The sequence below is a fragment of the Centruroides vittatus genome, unplaced genomic scaffold (assembly GCF_030686945.1).
Source record: "Centruroides vittatus isolate TY-2023 unplaced genomic scaffold, ASM3068694v2 contig_918, whole genome shotgun sequence".
In the NCBI taxonomy this organism is placed as follows: domain Eukaryota; kingdom Metazoa; phylum Arthropoda; class Arachnida; order Scorpiones; family Buthidae; genus Centruroides; species Centruroides vittatus.
Genome location: NW_027122605.1, coordinates 2,083,695 through 2,107,185, shown reverse-complemented (window position 1 = coordinate 2,107,185; position 23,491 = coordinate 2,083,695). Strand labels below are relative to the sequence as shown.

Sequence of the window (23,491 nt, the reverse complement as noted above, 5' to 3'; positions counted from 1 at the left end):
AATTAGCAGAATAGACGGTACAGTTATTGAATCGGAAGTAACTTTCCAACTTTACCATCATTTTGATTTACGTGACGACTTCATAAATGTTTGTAGCATAAATTTGTTTTAAGGATGATGTTGGTCGATGAAATGTCTGTAACGTGCGATTTGTTAACTAAAAGAAGTTATAATCATAAACGGAAAAATTCTCTAAAATTAATACTGCTTCATTTATTTTTAATTTTTCACTTCAATAATTTTAACTCGACAATCTACAGTCAATTTCTGTAAGTTTTCAGATAATTTTGTTAAAAACAGCGCTATTTTATACCTAAGAGGATTTTTGGAGTAATTTCCGCATGAATCTGTTTATCATTACTTTCATAAAATTATCAATTTTTATGTACTCTGATAAACAGTTCTACTATCAAAGCATCGCAATAGGGAAAAAAATGATAAATCATGTGCTGAAAAAATACAAGATGTTTAACAATAGACAGTGCAGATTTAAAAAAAAAATACAAAATTCTACAGGAAAAAAGTTAATAAATTAACTAATAATGAAATATCGTTGCCAGACAAGACACTCAAATACGTCATACCAGCAGCTTTGTTACGTTCATATCGCTGCTGCCATCTGCAAACCAATTTCGCAACTACAGCAGCAATTCCATATAAAAACTAATTATAAGAATTTCAAGATAATAATAATAAAATAATCATTATACAATATAAAACATTAAAGCCTCTATGCGTTTAAATGATGTGTGATTAAAAATTTTTAAAAAACTATTAATTCAATGAAAAATAATGAATGAATAATAAAATTTTATCAATTGAAACTTTTACATATTGATATCAATTAGTAATAATACTAGCATGGAAAAAATTCTTATTAATAAAGAAATATAATTTTAGATAATTTTTCATTCATTAGTTGGCAAAACTTTCATCTTATATATATATTTATACATCACTATTAACTTTGACCGTCGATGGTCGTCGTGTTAGCTTATATATATACTGGAGGAGGCGATCGGACCGAAGGTCCGGGTAGCGTAATTGGTAACGTGTCTGCACGGATAGCAGAAGTTGCGGGTTCGTGTCCCGCTTCGGGCCGATTTCTTTTCCTCCAGTTCCAAATTATTAAAATTATTTATTTAATTTAATTATAATTATTAAGTTTAGTAAGAGATGGCGCCTAACGCCAAGCTCTAGTGCCAAATTGTCTTATTAATTATTTATTTATTATAGCCAACTCTAGCCCGATAATTCGGCTCTTGTGGATGTGTAGCTTTGTAACGGGTTAGTCGTTATTTATTTATATCTAATTTACATTTTGTTTACAAACAAATGTATATTGTTTCTACTGTAGTTCCAAATATATATATATATATATTATATGAACATGTTTGTGCCTATATTTCACTCAGCAGCCAAAACTATACATCACACATGAATGGTGTTTGTGTGTGGTAGTAGCCCCAAGTCTCCCATCATACACTATAGTGGTTGCGTCTCAATAGCTATAAGGGTGTGAGAGATACGGGGGTTGAAAATGGTTGACTTTGAAAATGTGTAATGCTTCAATGAGAATGTTCCAGTTTTTTCTCACACATTCCTCACACACATTCTCTGTCCTCACTCTCATTCTTCACCCCTACAACCTACTCTCTCTCATTTCTTTTTAAATTAATATTACATCATAGTATTTTTTTAATAATCAAATAATTAAAAAAAAATTAAATGATAAAAACAAACAATGAATATTCTAGAAAGTTTTGGATTACTTTAATAATTTTTAATCCTTCAAGAATGTTCCTTAATATTTTATATTATTTCAGAAGCTTTTGGACGTTTCCAATAACAGAACTGATGCAACCACCACGTTGAACCTAGAGGTGAAATTTGGTACACAGTTAGGGTACGTCATGAAAACGCATACTAATAAGGGATTTTTCGAAATTCCCCCATGGGGGGAGAGGGAGAGCATTAAGTCTTAACCTGAAGAATGGCTTCTAATGTACTATTTTTTGTTTTTAATTATGTTTAGTCTTCATTGAGTACTTAGGCATATTAAATTGATAACATTTCAGACATTGTTATAAATATTTTTATATATTTTGATTAATATGAAGCGAACTCACCGTGTATGGTGTTACCAAATATTTTTCTTCCAAGTGCTTTCGACGAATGCATGACGGAAATACATTCGTCGAAAGCGCTTGGAAGAAAAATACTTGGTAACACCGTACATGGTGAGTTCACTTCGTATTAATATTACTTGGCATGAATAGCATACTAGACTATATATTTCGATTTTTTAACCAAATGTTCGAACTGTTTTAAATTCGAATTTATTTTTGCATATTGGTTCAATTATAGAACGATTATAAACATTCCAGAAAATTTATCAAATTAAAAACAATTGATTTGATTCTCAGCAATTCTCATCATTCTCAGCAGTAGGGTTAAATAACAATTACTATGGTTGTTGAAATATTGAATGCAAATAGGGTTTGCTTGCAAAATCCGCATGAGTGAAGCTGCGGGTAACAGCTAGTATATACATATATATATCATCAATGAAAGTGTATGATTATGTTACATAATTGCAAATGGCTGCTTGCAAAATAACAGCTTCACAATTACACAATAAGAATGTTGTTCATATTTTAGTTTTTTCTTTTTCTTTTTAAATTGTTTAATAATTAAAGTTATTTAAAACACGGTACTATTGTATAGTAATTGATACCAGTAGTTCAGAAAATAAAGTAGTGATACTTCTGAAGAAGAGAAAAGTAGAAAAAAATCTCACCAAATGGGGAAAAAAAAAATCAAAGAAAAATTCAGGGAATGCAAACGATTCCAAACCTGTCCCATGGATTACTTTTAACCATGCAAAAAAATATACTGGTACTGAATCCAATGAAAATGAATCTTAAACATAATATGTATTATCTTAAGCACATATGTTTTGTTTGCTTATTTCAACAACATTAGCATCAGAATACGAAAAATTGCATGAACTCATTATCATGTTCCACTTTAAAAATCTCAGTTGTCACAGCAACAGAAAAAATAGTCATGAATTAAGTTAAGAATCTAAAATATTATTGGCATAGTTGTCGTCCACAGCCTGCACCGTGAATAGTTATATCTAAATTTAAATGTCTGAAAGTGAAGGTTTGCTCAGAGTCCAGATGTCATAACTGGCAAGTGCACTGCATGGTAAATGGAGGTTGCAGGTTCAAGTCCCGCTCCAGGCTAGTTCTTTTCTTCCAGAATGTTCTATATTATTATTATTATTAATTTAGATAAGAGATGGCACCTAATGTCTACTTCTAGTACCAAATTACTTAGTTTCTATTAGGTTGTTCTGAAAGTAATTTTGTTTTTTTTAAGTGAAAAAAAAAACAATTTTCTTATAATATACAAATATTATATATTGACCCTTTTGGTCCAATACCTTTTGCCATCTTTCTGGTAGTAGCATGATTCCATGCTCATAAAAGTTCTAATCTTTGCTTACAAAAAACTGATTCAAGTGATTTTTGACATCTTCATTTGAAGTAAATGTTTTACTGTTTAAAAATTTTTGTAAAGAATGGAACAAGTAATAATCAAAGGGTACCAGATCTGGTGAATATGGTGGGTGTGGTATAGCACATCCCATCCCAGCTATAACAGAAGCTTCTGAAGAGTTACCAAACTTGTGTGAGGTGTGGCATTATCACGGTGAAACACTATACATTTTCAGTTGATCAATTCTGGCCTTTTCTGTTTGATAGTATCACTCAGTTTGTCCAGTTGATGGCAGTACACTTTGAAATCAATTGTTGAATAACGGTAGAAGCTCAAAAAAACAATTCCCTTAAAATCCCACCAAACAGAGATCATCACTTTTTTGATGAATATCAGCTTTCAAAGTGCTTTGAACCGGCTCATCTCTTCTACTCCCAAAGATCATTTGTGTTTGATATTGTTGTAAAGAATCCATTTCTCATCACCAGTTATGATTCGCTTCAAAAATGGATCTTTTTCTTGACGTTTGAGAAGCAAATCATAGATGTTGATGCAATGGAGCAAATCTTTCTTTAAGAACATGTGGAACCCATATATCAAGCTTTGAAACAAAACCAAGTTGTTTCATGTGATCATAAACAGTTGAATTTGGCAAATTTAATCTCTGTGATTTCTCATGTTGTAATTCAGCAGTTTGCTTCAATCAATACCTTTATTTTGTCTTCATCAGTTTCAACTGGCCTTCCGGAACATGATGCATTTTCAATATCAAAATTGCCAAAATAAAATTTTGCAAACCAGTTTTGGCACTGTCTGTCAACATATCATCTCTATACATGTCATGCAATTTTTTTCTTGCTTAAATAACATTCTTACCTTTTCGGTAATAAAAAAGTAAAATATGACGATAATGCTGCTTTTAATTTTCCATATTTGACGGGACACAAAAAAAAAACCCCCCCAATTGTACAGAATCAAACAAAATTTTTTTACAAATAAGCCTAAAATGTCAGCTGCTAAAATATATAATGACAATACAGTGTAGAATGAAGTAGGCTGGTTAAAAATATAACTAATCCCTTCGGTGGTAAAAAAATGAAATTACTTTACAAACAACCCAATTATTATTAATTATAGCATAATAATAGCCCAATTAATTACAGCAATCATTTGACTTATTAAGATATTTTTATTTTGTCATCTATAAAAAATTTTTACAATAAAAAAATGAAGATGTTGCTGATATTTCTGATCAAGATTAATAAAAAATCTCAGATAATGGCAATACTTTAAAACAATTTGTAAAAGAAAATACTCTCATTTAACTAAAATTAATCTTAATGTAGTCATTTTAATTGTGATTTTTAACTAATTATTGATTGCTTTAATAAACATATTTCTTTAACTAAATATAATAGTATACTTTTGTTAACTTTTGAAACCTAACAGTGGCGTAGCAAGGGGGGCAAGGGGGTGTATCATGCACTGGGCACCACTCACAGAGGGGCGCCCAAATGGTCTCCAAAACAAACTATATGTGTTTCTGGAGGGGGAGGAGGCGCCAATAAAGTGTCGTGCCCTGGGTGCCAGTTATGTTTGCTACGCCACTGAAACTTAACCTATGTTTTGCACAAGTCCCTTGTTTCATATAGCATGGATTTGCATAACATGGTAATTATGTTTTGAAAAAGTGCCATGTTATACAAGGAATGCCTATATTAATAAGGCTATTCTTTATCAGTGTTCTAATGAGTACGGGTGTTTAAAATGAGATGTGGCTACTGCCTAGATCAATCACGACAGTGAGTGCATTTGTGTAGTGTAAACTTTACTTCAACAATTGATCACAATTCTATATAATGTAAATACTACCTATGTCATTCCCACAAAGTGTAGTGGGCTTGTTTTTGGTACATTTTCAATGTTACTATTCTACTGTTTGTTATTTTCTCTCTGTATTCTTTCTTTCTTTTTTTTTTTTTTTTTTTTACTTTGTTTTAATAAATTTGACAAAGATGCCCTGTGCCTCCCTTTTTCTGCCCCTATCCTATTTCTGTATTTTCACCTTCAACTTCACATTCTGCCTTTATTTTATCTTATTTTATTTTTTATTTTTTTTATTTATTTATTTTCTTTTTCAAGCCAGGTAATACCACTGAGTGCACCTGGTCTTCCGCCCCTGTCAGCTATAAGTGTATAAGTGTACTGCCTAGATCATATTGATTCATTTTTTTTACCAACAGCCACTTATGATAAGGAAGTTACTGTAATCATATCAAATTTTGATGTTCATATTTTGATGGATAAGCACAAATTATGGTCCCTAAAATATGTTTTTGCTATTTTTGCAACAATGTCTATGTATGCATACATGTATCTCAAGTTCTATTATATGAATTGACACAAAATTCCATATTTAAACATTTTTCACTGCTATCTTCACTTAATTAACTTTTGGTATTTATCAGTCAATAGAAAGTCACACTTTACTGATAAGACTTTTTAGTTTTTCAATACATGCAACCCTTCAGACTTGGCAAATTGTGTTCAAATTTGGCAAGTAAACATTTTCTAATGATGTATATATGTATGCCAAAATAATCAAAATCAAAAGACAATTACACCTCCAGTGATTGGCTATGTTGTGGCCACATCAGCTTGTTTTTTTTTTCTTTATTACATTTTATTAAATGCAAAAATATTTCTGATTTAGGTGATCTTTGGATGTTTCTATATACTCATCAGGCTTTGAGATGTATGTCATGCTTATTCCTAATTCTTTATTATATTTGTACATTTTTTTATAATTCTATATTTGTCATTATACTCTATATTTAACCTTCTATTGGACACATTTGATCAATTTGATACACTGCAAACATTTTGAATTGTAATTTGTTAATAGAAAATTGTAGCCATACCATTTTTCAGTAGCATCATTTTTTCATTCCTGCTAATAACCATTATAATCCTCAGCCTCATCATATGGTTTCAAAATGCTTAAAAAAGGAGACTACATGGTCAAAATTGATCAGAAAGGTGACAATTTACAATGGGTATATACACAAGAGCAATCTTCATTTGAATGTGTGTATGAAGCAGGACAGTAGTTAATAACATTGTAGAGAGATATTAATAAAGTGAGAATTTCAAAACAAATATTAATAAAGGTTGTTTTCCATTAAATTAAAATTTGCAACCTAAGTAGAGTCAACTTAAAGTCTATACAGATAATCCATTCTATTCTAGCATGTTGTATAGTTAAATACACTAATTATTTTTACTGAATTTTGGTTTAGTATGCCACTTGATAAGATTTCCCAATAGTACTCTGATGATATTATCACAATAAGTTAATCTTTGATGTAATCTGATGGCTTGTCTTAATATAAAGTGTGTGAGAGTAATACTAGATGTTTCTAGTATAAAGGCATGATCTAGAACAAGAGTTGCCAAAGTGGTAGATATCAACCCCTAGGAGTTGATATATTATTATTAGGAGGTGGATGGATATACATATTATGTTTTTGAATATTGTTTCAATAAATTTAATAGAACAGCTACCTGTCAACATGTAAAATGGCTATGGATCAACAAATGGAAATTGCTGAGTCCATGCTCTAGTTCTTACTTACATAGTACATGGCTAAAAATGTCGAAAATATAGTAGTTTCAGAGCTCAAAAATTGCAAATTTTCTATTCAACTTGATGAGTCTGTTTTTGGTGTTTCTTCTCTTCTTATGGCTTACAGCAGATATTTTAGTAAAATTAAAATGTGAAATCATTGAGGAATTTTTATTTGCTAAATATCTGGAATGTGATGGAAAAGGTCTGACAATATATCAGAATTCAGAAGATATTTGAATAAATATGATATTCCAATTAACAATATAGCAGTAGTTCACTGTGTGTTGCATAGAAACTACCTTGTGGCAAAATATCTCAGTCCAGATTTACATAACGCTTTACAGTTTTGTGTTAAATCTGTTAATCAAATTAGAGCCCAACCTCTTAAATCAAGATTGTTTTTCAAACTTTGAAAAAAATGACAAACTAACAAACCAGTTGCACCAAAGTCAGATGGTTGTCTAGAGGTGCATGTTTACAAAGGCTCGTTGAGTTATTTGATTCTACAATAGAATTTCTTACCAAAATTAATTCTGTTATGAGAACTGCAAAACGTAAGAACCACATTTTTTACTTAGCAGACTTACTTGTAAAATTCAATGATGTTCAAACAAGGCTCCAAGGTCAAGATGTCACAATTATTCAAGCTCAGACAATTCTTTTAGGTTTCCAAGTTAAATTAAACTTGTTTAAATCTTCATTGTTATGTAAAGATTTTCAGTACTTTCCAAATCTACAATTGCAAATAAAAGATGAAGATTTGGAAATATACCATATTTACTCACATATAAGATGAGGTTTTTATTCATTTTTCATTGCTTCAAAAATCTAGGTCGTCCTATACGTGCGAGTAAAGGATTCTTTGCATTTTTGCAATAATTTTTGTGAACCACGTGTTTGCAGTTTTTACCAGATGGTCACCCTCTGGTGTTTAAAAACATAAGTATTTTATCTGGGTCGTTTCAATCGTTCTTGTGTATTGTCAGGAGTAAAGATGAATAGGTATAGGAAAAGCAAAGTTTTTGAATTAAATTCCAATTTGAAATTCCAAAATCACATGGAGTCCAACATAAGTTTTAATCCATTCCCCACATGAAATGATTACTTGGAGAAACTCATAAGTGTAATCAACAGAGTGCAACCTAATAAAGGAGAAATATTTGTCAAACTCTTCTGTTGAATATTCCCAACTAATCAAATCTTCAATCTATCTAGCCCGTAGCATAGCATTGTAACTGGTCTGTAAAAAGTTGTGCTCCAAATGCCTCATAACTAGTACTGCTAAAAATGTTAGCAGAGATTCAGTCCATCAGAATCCTCTTGTTCTATAAATAATGCTTATTATCATCAGGTTATTCAGTAAGTAATGTCTGAAATTGTAATGTAAAAATTTTATCATTATTTCCTTCTTCACAGATGTAGTAGATGTATAACTATATGAGTACAGTACATATGTAAACATGTTTATGTAGGCAAAATAAATTAATGCAACTTCACTTTTGAAGATCAGTAATTGAATAAACCTTCATGAAGATGGGCATGGAAAAAATCCAGCTTGAACATATGAGTGGACATTTGTACTTCCCTGTACTCTCATAAACAAGTTTCACAAAATATCTTGATCACAAAGTATTTTCTATTGCTGACACCTTGTTTTTTAGAAATGCTAAACTTCACAGCATAGTTTCTTTCAGATATGATAGATATGTGTATACTACAGTAAATTTAACATCTTACTAGTTTTGCAAAATATAAATTTCATAAAGTACAAAATCATGACTAGTTCATGGTAATTTAAAAAGAAAATTTTTATCAAATTCATTTTGAAAGGGCTTCACATAATATTCTTAAACTTTGTTATGAATAATTTTATAAACTAAATGGTTAAATTATATCAAATGTATTTCAGGAAGTTTGTTTATTTTTTTATTATTATAATTTGAATACAGTGAATAAATCGAGAGGGAAACATTCAATGTCATTCATTCACAGAAATTTCACACCTAATAAAAATTGTTATTTAGTTTCAAGCAAAAGTTAATTTTATTATTATTTTATTTATAAACTTACTGGCAGATGATCTGTTATCCAACAACAGTTTAATAGAAGAAAATTAACTGTCACTATTTTCATTTGCAATAAACCATTTTACTTTCTTTCTCAAAAGAATGAATTAAAAAAATCTAATATAATTTTTGAGCTATTTTTAATCAAGAAATATAATGTTTTTTATAATTATATCCATGTTTGTAGAAAAAATATTGATAGTAACAATGCATGGTTAAGCATAGCATTATGCCTAAAACAAAAATAAGAAAAATAAGGTTATGTTTGATGAATTTAAATGAACAGTTACGACTATAAAGTTATTGTCAAATACAACAATATTGGCTAAATCAGCTATCTACTAACAATTTAATTAAAAAATATATATTTAATATCTAAAACTGTTTAATAGTTAATTGAAAACTACATTATTTTGAATGTAAATGAAACCAAATTAAAAATATATATATATATTCTGCTAAAATCTATCTGAAATGCAAATGACAGTTCATATTCCAATTAAGCTTAACTGAGCAATTAAGAGATCTGTTACAATATTCCAGCTAGCAACCAGAAAAAGCTGGTATTTTCAGGGTTTTTCTAACAGGACATAAAAATCAGAAAAAATTTCTGATCAGGTCATAAATCAGAAATTTTCAAATAAATCAAAATTATGGGCATAGTCACATTGTACCAAATATATTTTTCCCCAAAAACTCAATAAATAAAATTTATATTAAATGCTTTCTTGGAAGCTGAATTCTTATTTAGCAGCCAACAAAATCCCAAGGCCAGTGTATCCAAGATTTGAGCTCACCATCACTCCTACATCATTATTTTCCCATAAATGATGATTTTATCAATTTTTGCAGCTAGATTCCAATTGATAGTCAGTCAGATTGAGACAAATGGGTTAAACATTCAATCTCAGCACACTTATGTACCCTAAATACTATTACTTTTTTTCATTCATAGTTTGTGATTCAGTAATTCTCCTATTTAAATTCCATAATATTGCAGGTCAGATAGACTGGAGGCTGATGCAGGTAGAGGATGAAGTTTATTTGAATTATTGTTGTTAACCTCCTTCTAGATAAATGAACAGTTCCTAAAAACTTTCATTGCATTTGCTAAAACAGTCCAAATACATAAAGAACAAATATACAAACTTTCTTCTTTATGCTAAATGTACAATGAGATCCATTAGTTAAGAACAAAAACTAATTAATCTGTGACAGATATATTAAAAAAGAAAAACATATTTATTGTTATACTTAATGACAAAAATGCAATTTAACAAAACAAATATGTAATTTTTTTACAATCAGTTTCATGAGTTCAAGTTTAAATTTTATGTTTCTTATAATTTTTTATAAATATTGCTTTAACAAAGTATTGTAAAAGAGAAAAAATATACAGAAAGTAAATTTTCTTATTATCAGTTTCAAGTTTCAAATTCATCATCAACCTTTTAAATTGTTACTAAGGCAGCTATCACTATAGTAATGCATGCATAGATTACTCCAATAAAAATAAAAAAATATTTTATAAATTTTTTCAACATCTAAATGAAGCAAGTATTTATACATAGATAATTCTTTAAATTAATTAAGATTTCAATTTTTTAAAACTGCTCGTTAAGCATTTCTAGCTATTCAAAAGCATTCTACTATCTCTAAAATTCATTACATTACATTTGAGTCTCATGCTATAAAGCCACGATATTTCTGTTGTTTTAGAGCTCTCTTATGTTTAGTTTCTCTAAGACAGTGCTTCCTAAGCTTTTTTTATTCATGACCTCATTTTATTATGGGAATTTTTTCATGACCCCAGGCAAGGTTTTAAATATAAAATAAAGACATACAAATATTGCCTATAACTACTTTATTTATTTGCAAGCAGAACAATATACATATATATATATAAAAAACCAGTTTTAGGATTTGCTTTAAGTATACAAATATTAATGAAAGTAAATTATGCTTTAATGAGATGGATGTGCTTATTTTTTTGCAGCATAACAATTTAAACCTTGGTGCAATATTTGACACTACCAGATGTAAAGCATCTTCAACATTTTTCAAAGTTGAATGATATCTGAATTTAATAAGAGTTAAAACTGAAAAAGTCATTTCACATATATATGTGGTGCTGAATGGCAGAAGAACATTTAATGCATTTCAGAAATTGCAGGAAATTCAACTCTAGCTCCAATCCAGAATTGAGTCAAGCATTTTTGTTGAAATTCAAGTTTCAAGTTAGAGTCACTTGATAGCTCAGCAAATTCCTCTTGGGCTTTATATAGCAAATGATTATCATCATCAATGTTAATTAAAAATGGTTTTGAATCCAAGATAACTTTTTGAAATCAAAATTTGATTTCAAAAAGTTATCTTGGATTCAAAACCATTTTTATAATATTTGTGAAACTGTGCATGCATGTGAATTTATTTCCAGTGCGCTTGTGTGGCACATCAAGTTACATATTTACCTTAGTTAAATAACTTATATGCTGAATTACAATGCATCACTAAAATTATGATGCACTTAGGTGTATTTTTTAATATCTGAATACAATTTACTATTCAACTTGGCCAGTATTATGATTTTATAACTGAGTTGTACAGAAAATGTAATAGTTTCAATTAATGATAATGAAAAAATCCAATTAATATTTCTTCAAATTAAACTGTTTGAATTTAATATTTGCAACCCCAGCAATTCGCTTTGAGATCTCATTTGAGGTTGCGACCCATAGTTTAGGAAGCCCTGTTCTAAGATTTTGTTTTGTCCCTAAAGATTTTCACATTTCTACTAAATGCTTCCATACATAAGGTCAAAGTAATTTTTTTCTTTTGTTAAAATATTCCTGTATTCTATCTTTCAATCTTCATTGAATTACATCAATATAATCAAAAAATTGGGCTTGAACTCACCTTGGGTCAGTTATTTTCTTCCAGAAGGTTCTAAATTATTTATTAAATTATTAAAATTATAATTATTAATTTAGATAAGAGATGGTGCCCAACGCTTACCTATAGTACCAAATTTATTTGTATTAATTATTTGATTATACAAATATTTAGGAGATTGTTGGATTATTATATTAACTCATCAGACTTTGAGATATGTATTATCTATATATATAATCAAGACGAGTTGATAATAATAATAATAATCAGTGCAGAGCCCAAACGGTTAGGAGTTTAAAGTTGAAATTTGGTACACAGTTAGGATACGTCACGAAAACGCACACTAAGAAAGAATTTTTCGAAATTCCTCCCCATGGGGGAGAGGGACAGAATTAAGTCTTAACACTTCCATCAACAATGGAAGTGTTATGTAACAATAGAATTGTCAACAATAAAAGTGTTACGTAACAATGGAATTGTTAAGAGAAAGCGACATGCAAGACGCAGATGCAATTTTTTTCGTTTTTGCGAGAAATCAAACATATTTTTAGACCATCTAAAAATTCTCTAATTAGTCTGGAAACATGGGATCTAATTCTTGCATTCTGTGAAAATGGGTAAGGTTGACTATAACGTAATAATCTTCGCTATCGTTAATTTTGCCCGAGCAATGGCGAGCCCACCCGCTAGTGTGTAAAATAAAAATAATTCTGAATTTTAATTATACTTCTGGAAAGCTTTTGAAAAATAATTGAAGTTGTTTTCAGCTTGAATATTTCTATTTTTAAAAATATATTACTCTCACTTAACATCACGTTACTTTTGAATGCATTTTTTCTATAAACAAATAGTAGACTCTGCTCTCTATTCTACTTCACCTTAGATATTAATAACCTTATATTATGACTTTTTTGTATCATAAATGGCAAGAAATTTTTTCAACATAATTTTTAATTTATCAAAATTAACAACAATAATACTTAATTTGTATTTATTAATTTTAACACAGTATTATGAAACATAAATAAAGAATTATCATTATAATTTTATTATTACATATATTAGAATATTTACTAGCTCATACAAATACTTAATTTATATTTCAAATATATGGACATTATTATCTGATATTAATTTAATTCAAATTCAAATTCAAAATTTATTCGTAATAAGGCGATAGCCAGTTACAAAGGATGTTTTTGACAACAATCGCTTGTTATTAATATTAAAAAATACACTAGCAACACAAGTCAAACCAAGCATTATATTCCACATTTAGTTATCAATCATAAATATTTTAATAACATCAATTTAAAGTCATTTCAACCTATACTGCAACTGGTAACTTTCTTCATACACATGGTTCTATAACATACAATACCATTAATTTATGTTACTTATGTATTCAATGAATTTGTTACATTAAAAATTTGTGGGCATATTTATATAGTCTATAAATTATGTCTATCTTGGCTGTATGGAATATTTCATACATTGCTCTTTCAGTAGTGCACCTTGTTAACATATGCAAGTCAAGATTGTGTGCCAGTTCCTTTGCATCTTTACAGCCACGAAACATGTGAAATTTTGAAATTATTTTTTGGCATCTTGGGCAGATACTCTTAGAAAACTCAATGAAATTATTATTAATTAATATTAATTCTTTATTTATTCTAAGTTGTATGAAAAATCTTTTAACATTAAAAGCCAGGTTAGTTAACATGTAGTTATTAATAAATGGATACTCAAGAATTATGTTATACCAATCAGTTTTCTCTCTTGTGAATATGTCTTCTATGTCCTGTGATAAAGAGATTTCGAGCACATTTTGTATCAACATTTGGAAATGTTGTTCACTTATTTCAGGTAAATCTAGGAATATTTTAATAGAATATCCAAAGCGCTTTAAAATTTGTGCAATTTGTGACACCCAGTTTTTACTTTGTACTTTAATCAAAGATTTTCGATACAATTGGTATAATAATACAGTTGAAAGATTTCGAGCGTCTCTTATTTTAAATAAAAATTTCATGTATCTCCTTATTAAAGTAGCACTCAATCTAAACCTGCTTAATTCCAGTCTTAACACGCTACCTGGTGTGTTATAATCCAGCAAAAAAATCTTGCGTACAAACCTATTTTGGACAACTTCTAATTTTTGAAAGTTCGTAAGGCTCCAAATTGGGGCCGCATAGCCAATGGAATTCATTATTATAGAGTTAAACAGCCGGAAATGAACTTGGATGTTCTTTATCTTTGCCCAAAATTCTTCTTAATTAACAGCAATAATCCACCCGCTGGACGACCGTTTCCACACTTCCTCTGAGCTCCGCTGAACAACACCATGTTTTCACGTTTTAACACCTCCTCATCTTCTTTATTTAGATTAACAATCCAGGTTTCCGAGAAGCCACATATCGTTTGAGATTTTATATACTCTTTTACTGACTTTCTATGCATTTTCCCCCGGAGACCTTGTATATTCCAAAAACTAATAAATAATTTGTCTCTAACGTTATTAGTATATCTTATAAATGCAAAATTATTATTGCTAACATCATTGACTCTATCATCCAGACTTGTGATAGAGTTTTGAACCAATTGTAAATTATTTCCAATTGAATCAGAATTAGGTGTATTACACCTTATTTCCCCTTCCTTTCCTAACTCTGCAGTCAAACATCTCCTAAAAAATGATTTAATTGGATGATCTTATTTGAGGCAATATCGTACGTATATACTAAGTTATCTTTTATGTAATAATCATCTCGTACTAGTATTTTCTTCTTGTTTGACTTTTCTAGTTTAATTCTGGCCTGTAAATGTTTTTTCCTTATCCTCGATCTCCTACATAGATCGGCAGTAAAAATTATTTTTTTCTCATTCTCACCAACTAAATTCGGTTTCGTTCTCCAAAATTCTTTAAGAATTAAATTCCTTATATTTACAGACTCTAGGATTATTTTAACAATAGGTTTATTATTACTGCTATTTAATTTAATTAATCCTTCTATTTCAACATTTTTCAATTCTAATTTATTATTAATAAATGAATTTATTTCTTGTAAATAATCTAGTGTTGCGAATGGATAATTTATAATAATTATGTTCTTTTTAGTCTTTTCATTCGCTAATTTGTCAAACTCAAATTCGAACATACCTTTAAGATGGTCATTAGTTTCCGATTTTTTATCCAATTCTTGTAGCTTATATCTAATTTCCGTCAATTCCTCTTTATAACACTTATTTTCTTCTTTCAATATATTTACCTCAGATTTAATCGATTGAATCTCGATATTTAACCGACGAAAATTATCCTGGATTAACTCGTAAATAGATTGCAATGTATATGGAGATTTAACTGCAGTTTGTAATTCCGGTTCATTTACTGGTTAAAAATAATCATGAATTGTTGGTTCTTTCGTGAATACAAACGGTTGTTTACTCTCTTCTTCTATTTGGTGGTAATCTATACTTAAAATTTCTACCTGTTGGTTTTCTTTCTCCTTGTCCTTGGAGCTTTCCTTCCGAGGTCTCCCACGCCCCTTCTTTTGCATATCCTGATGACTTATTTGTTGTGGGGAACGGGGGAGAGGACCTGGATTGGGCTCAACTCCAGCAATTATTAACAATATTATAATCAAATCCAGGGATAAACCATTCGCCAATTTCTCTATTTTACCGTCGAACATATTCCTCTTCCTTTAACACAATTGTATTTTAGTATACTAAGTATCAGCTGCTTCCAAAAGTTCACTCTCACACCAGACGAGCAACTCACATCCCCATATTAATTTAAAACATATTTACAATAGCAAATTTATTGAATATTTAATTATATTAAATAATTATATAAAATTTGGCACCATATTCAAATATCAACAAATTAACTAAGTTCAGGTAAACAAATTATTTCTTTAAAAATTTTTTGGACTAGTTAGTTTAGTCCAACACCATCACTCCAATCAAAACTTCAATACAAAAAAATTGAACATAAAATTTCATTCTTATTCTCAACTGTTTAATTTTAAGTTCTGTTTTCTGAACTTAACAACAATAATACTTAATTTGTTCAGCTTGGAATGATGATGCCAGAAAACTAATCCAAAAAATTTTCTAAAGGAATAAATAATTTGGTTAACTTGAATTAGCAATTTTTGTTTTTTGATAACTGGTAAATACAGTAGAGCCCTATTATCCAAGATAATGAGACTAATTCTACTTCAGATAATTGAAAACTCAGATAAAACAAACAGCCAGAGTCATTTTGGATTAAAAATTACAAATATAAAAGATTTATAGGGTATAGTACTTTTATGCCTTTTTTTTTATACCTTAATGAAATTAATCATATATAAGAATATCATTTTTTACATCTTTGATCATACATTTAATATGTACAACAGTTTTATTAATAAAAATATGTATTATTGTAAATTAGTTACATTGAATATGAATGGTTTGTCATACACTGAATAAAATAAACATAACAGATACAAATCATTTTGTAAGACACACAACTTTGTTTTGAACATTTGTTTAAAAAGTCATTTACAACTTCATTTTATAATGGTTCCTCCCTTGTTTACCATACTGTTCTGCAATCACCTCAGCATCATTTTTCATAATTGGTCTGTTCCAGATGTGCCACGAGAATGGGTAATAAAGGATAGATCCCTTACCACCCAACTATTCTCATTGTGGACCTGATCAAACCCACAATGAGCATGCAAAAAACAACCTTCTTAGTGTCTAGAGGGTAAAAATAGCTTATTTCTGTTAAAAAATCACTTAATATATATATATTAAGTGATTTTTTTTTATTATTATTATTATTATTATTTAAAATGTATATAGAAATAAAATAAATCAAGCCAAGAAAGGAATATATAAAATAAAATAAGATTCAGAATTTTTAATTCACATTCATCACGTTATAACAACTATTATTGTATTTTGATCATGACAGAATCATATAAAAACTTGCAGCTGTTAGGAGACTCTCATGAATTTTATAGTTTCTACTTAAATTATCTTTAATATTTATATTAGACTTTTGATTATACAGGCAATATTAAAAAATTATATATATATCAGTATATATAATTTTATATCCAAAAATCAATCATCCCCAAACATTTTTGTTTTAAAATCTATTTTTAAAAAATTAACAAATTCCATATTTGATTAAAGACAAAATATGCATACACAATGTACATAAACTTCTTATCATTTTATTTTTAATTATTTAAAATATATAAAAATTAAAAATAATAGTTACATACTTTAAAAAATTAAATACAAACCTTTAAAATCCAGCATTTATTTTTAACCCAGTTATGTTAGTATTTAGCATCATCAGGTTTGAATATAAATGTTTTATAACAAAAACATTGAAAATTTTTGCTTTGTTTCCCTAACAAAGCAACTTGTGATGTTTTTGTTCTTTAGGATCCATATTCAAACCTGATAATGGCTATTAATATAGCTGAAATGTTTCATATTTTATAAGACAACTACATAAGTTTACAAAAGAAATACCTAACATATTCAAATTGTTTACAGAGCCTAAAAATATTTTAATTATAGAAAGATTAATATTTTTGAAATGTCTTCAATTCCATAATAAGATCTGCACAATATGAACAATATTCTAAACTCATTCTAATTAAATATTTCTTTTAAATTTAAGGAACATAAAATTACATAACAGGCTATACTCTGCCTGGAAAAATTCCTCAGCAATTTGACATGATCTCATTTTCTCAAAATACTGAGTCGCTTAGAATTTCAAACATTACACTGTGACATTAAAATCCATTTAAACTATGCTGCTACAGAAAACAGCAGAACCACAAAATTTCCAATTTTTAATATTAATTTATAATAAAAATAATAATTATTATTAAAGTGTAAATTTTTGCTAATTTTTATAATTGTAATATTCTTGAAAGTATAGTTTATAGTTTTGTTCCAAGGTGGCATTATTTGCTGATAAAACATATTAATTAATTATATTTCAAATTACATTAGGATACTTTAAATTTAATATGTTAGATTAGGGTTAATTTAGTAATCTTGCTGAATTTATTAATTGAAATGGTCATATGAGATGAAGCAATGTGATTAAAGAAAATTATAGATACACAATGGGATTGCATGTATGCACATGCATTCCATAGCCATTGTCTTGTTTTGATGAAACTCTTTTCTTTAATATTTAGTTTTAAAAAGTAAATTAAAATATATTTCTACTTTAAGCAATGTACCTATTACATCTGTTACAATAGTTTTCAAAACTGAAGGAAAATCTTTAATCTTAGTTTATTATTTAAAAAATAAACAATTTACATTTACTGTCTATTAAAACTTTTCTGAATAATATTGAATATTGAGATAAAAATTACTAACATAATAAAAATTAATTTAAATGATTTCTTTTTATTGTTTGTTAAGTTTTCAATAGCTTTATCATCACTTAATTAAAGTGGTGGAAATAATCAGGGGAAGTTGAAAATAAAACAATGATATAAATTCAAATGTTTCAGTTTTCAGAAATCATAAAATTGTGATTTAATAAATAAGTAGTTATTCTTTACTTAATAACTGGGTTTGTAGATAGACACTGGGCATCTTTAACATCATTCTTTATTCAGGAATATCTTACACACCGATATGTGTTTTGGGCATACACCCCTCTTCTGATGACTTTTTCTTTAAGATTTAGTAAAGATGTAAATTACTAAATGTCTTAAAGAAAAAGCCGACAGAAGAAGGGCATATGCCTAAAATGCATATTGGTATGTAAAATATTCTTGAATAAAGAGTGATGTTAAAGATGTTCAGTGTCTACCTATACACCAAGTTGTGAAGTAAAGAATAATTAAAAGACACAGTTTTGGAATGAGTCAATAATGAATAAGTAATAATAAACAACACTTTTAGCCCACAACTTTAATTTAGATTGTATTATTAGGCTATCTAACTCTATTTAACAATTTAGAGGGCTTATCACACCAAGGCTGACAAAAAACAGGACCAGATCTTTTACAAAAATGTTAGTCTTTAATAATCACTTTCAAATTTAGGTAAGGATGCATTTCGGATACAAGGACCCCTCACCAGCTTACAAACACATAGCACCAACATATAATTATAATACCAACAGTTAACCAATACAAAATAATTTTTGATATATACAGTGCTCTGTATTTACAATTTTTTATACAATACTATATATATAAAATATATATATATATATAAGGAATTTTTGATATATATATCAAAAATTCCTTTGTATTGGTTAACTGTTAATGTTATAATTATACGAGGGCTATTTTTTAAATAAGGTCCGTTTTTTAATAAGAAGAAAAATACTGTAAATATCGTTAAAATATATTTTTTTCTATATTCTACATACTTTTATCTACTTTTCTACATAATTTCCATTTTGTTTAAACATTTGTCATACCGCTCAACAATTTTTTGAATTCCGACTTCAAAGAAATCTGCTGCCTGTCAAGAAGCCCAATCCACGACTGCAGTTTTCACTTCTCCTTCGTCGTTGAAATATGGACCACCAAGGAACTCCTTTAAGTATCGAAACAAGTGAAAATCACTGGGTGCAAGGTCTGGACTGTGTGGATGATCGTATCGAGTCAAAACGATAAAGCACTGTTTAATCTTTTTGTTTTGTGATCGTCAGAAAGCAGTCTTGGAACGCACTGAGAAAACAATTTTCGATAATTCAGTTTCTCCGAAACAATGGTATACAAAACTGATCTTGAAATCTGTGGAAATTCAATTGATAACGTTGAAATCGTGAATCGTCGGTCCTCTCGAATTTTGTTATCCACATCACGAACCAAATCTTCAGAAATCAGAGAAGGTCGACCAGGGCGTGGCTCATCATGCACATTAACTTGCCCATCCTTGAACATTCTTACCCATTTTCGAACTTTACTGTCACTCATAGCATTATCACCATAAACTTCACAAATCTGACAAGTTTCCAAGTTTCTTGCATTCAAGAATCGAATAACAGATCGTATCTCACAGTCGGCGGGAGACTCAATTTTCTTAAACATTTTAAACTTCTACAGCTCAGCATACAGACAGACGATATGGCTGCAAATGGCGTCAAAACACGCGCCAAGCTTGCTCGGAGCAGAAGCATATGCATACTGCCATGATTGCGCATTATTCTCACTTTTATTCACAAACGGACCTTATTTAAAAAATAGCCCTCGTATGTTGGTGTTATGTGTTTGTAAGCTGATGAGGGGTCCTTGTATCTGAAATGCAACCTACCTAAATTTGAAAGTGATTATTGAAAACTAACTTTTTTGTAAAAGATTTGGTCCTTTTTTCTGTTGGCCTTGGTGTGATAAGCCCTCCAAATTGTTAAATCCTATTATTAGGCTATCTAACTCTATCTGAATGAATAAGTAGTTGTTCTTTTTTGAATGCAGAAAAATTTGACTAAATTTTGAGAACAACATTTGAATAGGCAAAAGTTTAATTATTTTTGATGTTATAATTGTACAAGAAAGATTTTGAACTTTTGCTGAAGTGAGAAATATTAAGATCATAAATTTTCTGTGCTACACTCCAACTTCAATTTATTTGAAATATAGGCCTACTGGCCTACTCAAATGCATTAAGCTGAATTCTTGAATGTAGCCTTCTAGTGCTCATTGTGTACAGCAAATTAAATCATTTTGACACATTCTCACTTCTTGAGAACAGAAGTTAATATTATATTGTAAAAGCTAATATATTTAGTAAGTTCATTGTCAATTTTTAATTTTTTTGAGTTATATTGGTAGACACAACAAGCACTAGGACTTTTTTCTTTGCTCAAATGATTACAGATTTGACTACCTTAATGTTGTGAAATGTCATAATTTGCACCTTACTGATGAGGGACAATGTCCAGCTTAGTGTTCATTGACATACTGCCTACCTTATAAGCAGACATTTGAATTGCTACCAGAAAATGTCACTTTAAGCCAGATGAAGAACCTTGAGCAGCTCTTTCACAATTTGATGAATGCACACTCAATTTTATTAGTCAAACAAATAGTTTTATTCTCAAAAATGATTTGACAAGCAATGAATGAGGGACCTTCATAATAAGGAATTTGAAAGATACTTAAGTTAACTAAAATGAATTACTTAACAACATAATAATTAAATAATATAAAAGCTGTAAGAGAACAATACTGAGTTTAGTTGTCCCATATTGAGTTAATATCAAGTGTTTTCATGAAAGATACTCCACAAAAACATTACTTTCTACAATTAAAACATTTTCTAGTTCTTTAAATATTTTCAATGGGTTTTGGTATTTTTGTAGTTTGAAAAAGTTTATTAAAAACTAATGCTGGGTTTTAAAGGTTTATGTATTTATTTTTACTATTTCATCCAGTACATGTGTTTTATCAAGATTATATATTTGTGTAAAGAGATACTAATTACATATCAAATTTGTATATTAAAGTACTTACTAATTTCAAATTTTCTAATTCACCAAGCCATGTCCCAAGTAATTTCTGTGGATCATCCAATTCATTATCTGTTTCATGATCACTATCTAGTTCTGCTTCACTTGTACTACTGTATGTACTATCCTCACATTCCCAAGCAGCCCTGCATGTTATTTACATAAACAGTTATAGTTTAATTTAAATCATTTAACTTAAAATTATTATCTGATTAAAATTATTATTACACAAAACTTTTACAAAGTAAATATAATTAATTTGTATTTATCTAATTTTACATTTTATTTTTTTACAATAAACAAAAAATTAAACATGATTTTTTTTCCTACTGTTTTTCAAATTGAAAAAGTTTCTTTCAACATTTCTCACCCATTTTTCTCACTAAGAACATTTCAAATGTTGCTTTTATTTTCAAGTGTAAATTTTTATTTATCATTAATGTTTTCCTTATTTTTTTTACTTACCTTATTTAATTTGCTAAAATTTTACATTATTAAAGATGTTCTGTTCTTTTATTAAAACACTTAAAATAATATATATATATATATATATATATTATATCTACATATATGCAGATATAAATTGTCTATTTAATGTTTTTATTCTTCTTACTTAACATTTCATAAATATTGTCTATAGCAGCATTGACAACTGATGATCTGCAAGAAAATTTTAGTAGTCGATGGAAAAATTTGGACATTCATCAAATGAAGGTCACGTAAAGTATTACGAAAGAAATGCAAAATGCTTGGTTGATTTTTCTCACTCATTGGGAGTTTTTTTTATTCAAATCTAAAACCAAATATGAAATGATTATTTATTGATTTATTGACAACAGTCAACAATAAATAATGTTGGTGTGATTGTCATCCTTCATTAAAAAGAGCCAACCAAGAATCCATAAACTAATTTCAAACAAGCAGCAACAAACTTCACACTAATTTGTTATAATCAAACAAGTGAATTTCATATTAATTAATTAATTAAGTAAAATGGAACTTTTATGATCATTATTCTATAGATGTATCTTTTAAAAGAAAAATTCATGATAGTGGTCTGCAGGACTAAAATTGGAAGTTTAATGGTCTGTGAGGTCAGAAAGGTTAGTGATCACTGGTCTATAGAATGATTCTTTCCAAGATAAAAAGATTTTGTAATGATACGATTTGTTAATTTATTTACATAAATTGAAATTAAATAAAATTATTATTATTTTATTACAATACCTAACATAAAATACAGTAAAAAATAAATCATACTAGAATAATTAGGGTATAGTTACAGTGGATATGTGTTCTGACAAAAGACTTTCGATTCATTCAACAGAATAGCAAAACTATATATATATATTATGACAGTGTTTATAGTGCATGCATACTGTTCTTCAGATAATGCCTGAACACTTCATAACAAGTTGGTCATTCAAACCAATTTGTTTTTGTGCAAATTTATATGAGTCTTTATAATTTCATATTGTTGTGTATTGCAATGGATAATGAAAAATTTAACAGTTAAGTTTTTGAAAATAGATAATTGGAAGACAAAAAGGAAAAAAATTACATTACAGAGACTTATCATATGTGGGAAAAGTTTTTAAATAACAAAGGACTTACCAAATAATACAAATCATCTGAAATCATCTGTGGCATCCATCTTAGTTGCATATAGCGTGCATAATTTTTTTCACCAAATACACATATACTATAATCATTTTGTTATGAGAAATAGATTGGAGTGGATGAACTCATCAAAAACCAATGAGGTTATAGTATAAAAAAGTGGACATGTCGTCACAAGGCTGAAACTAGAAAGAGGGAAAACTTTCTGAAAGCCGCCATTGTGATGCTACCCTTTACAAATTCCCTTCAGAAGACATACAAAAGTTTTCAATT

The 23,491-nt window shown here is 28.7% G+C and overlaps 1 protein-coding gene across 4 annotated transcripts in view; it reads right to left on the bottom strand.

The window, feature by feature from the left end:
- Positions 1–23,491, bottom strand: part of pico — a 108,372-nt gene that overhangs the window by 59,681 nt on the left and 25,200 nt on the right. For 2 of the 4 annotated variants that reach the window (XM_067281414.1, XM_067281418.1), the window contains exon 2: positions 21,603–21,744. The exons of 1 other annotated variant lie outside the window; for it this stretch is intronic. In XM_067281414.1, the coding sequence (XP_067137515.1) occupies positions 21,603–21,744 (142 nt within the window). Of the gene's footprint in view, positions 1–21,602; positions 21,745–23,491 lie in introns of those variants that run through there. One more of the 4 variants, XM_067281420.1, reaches the window with a different exon arrangement.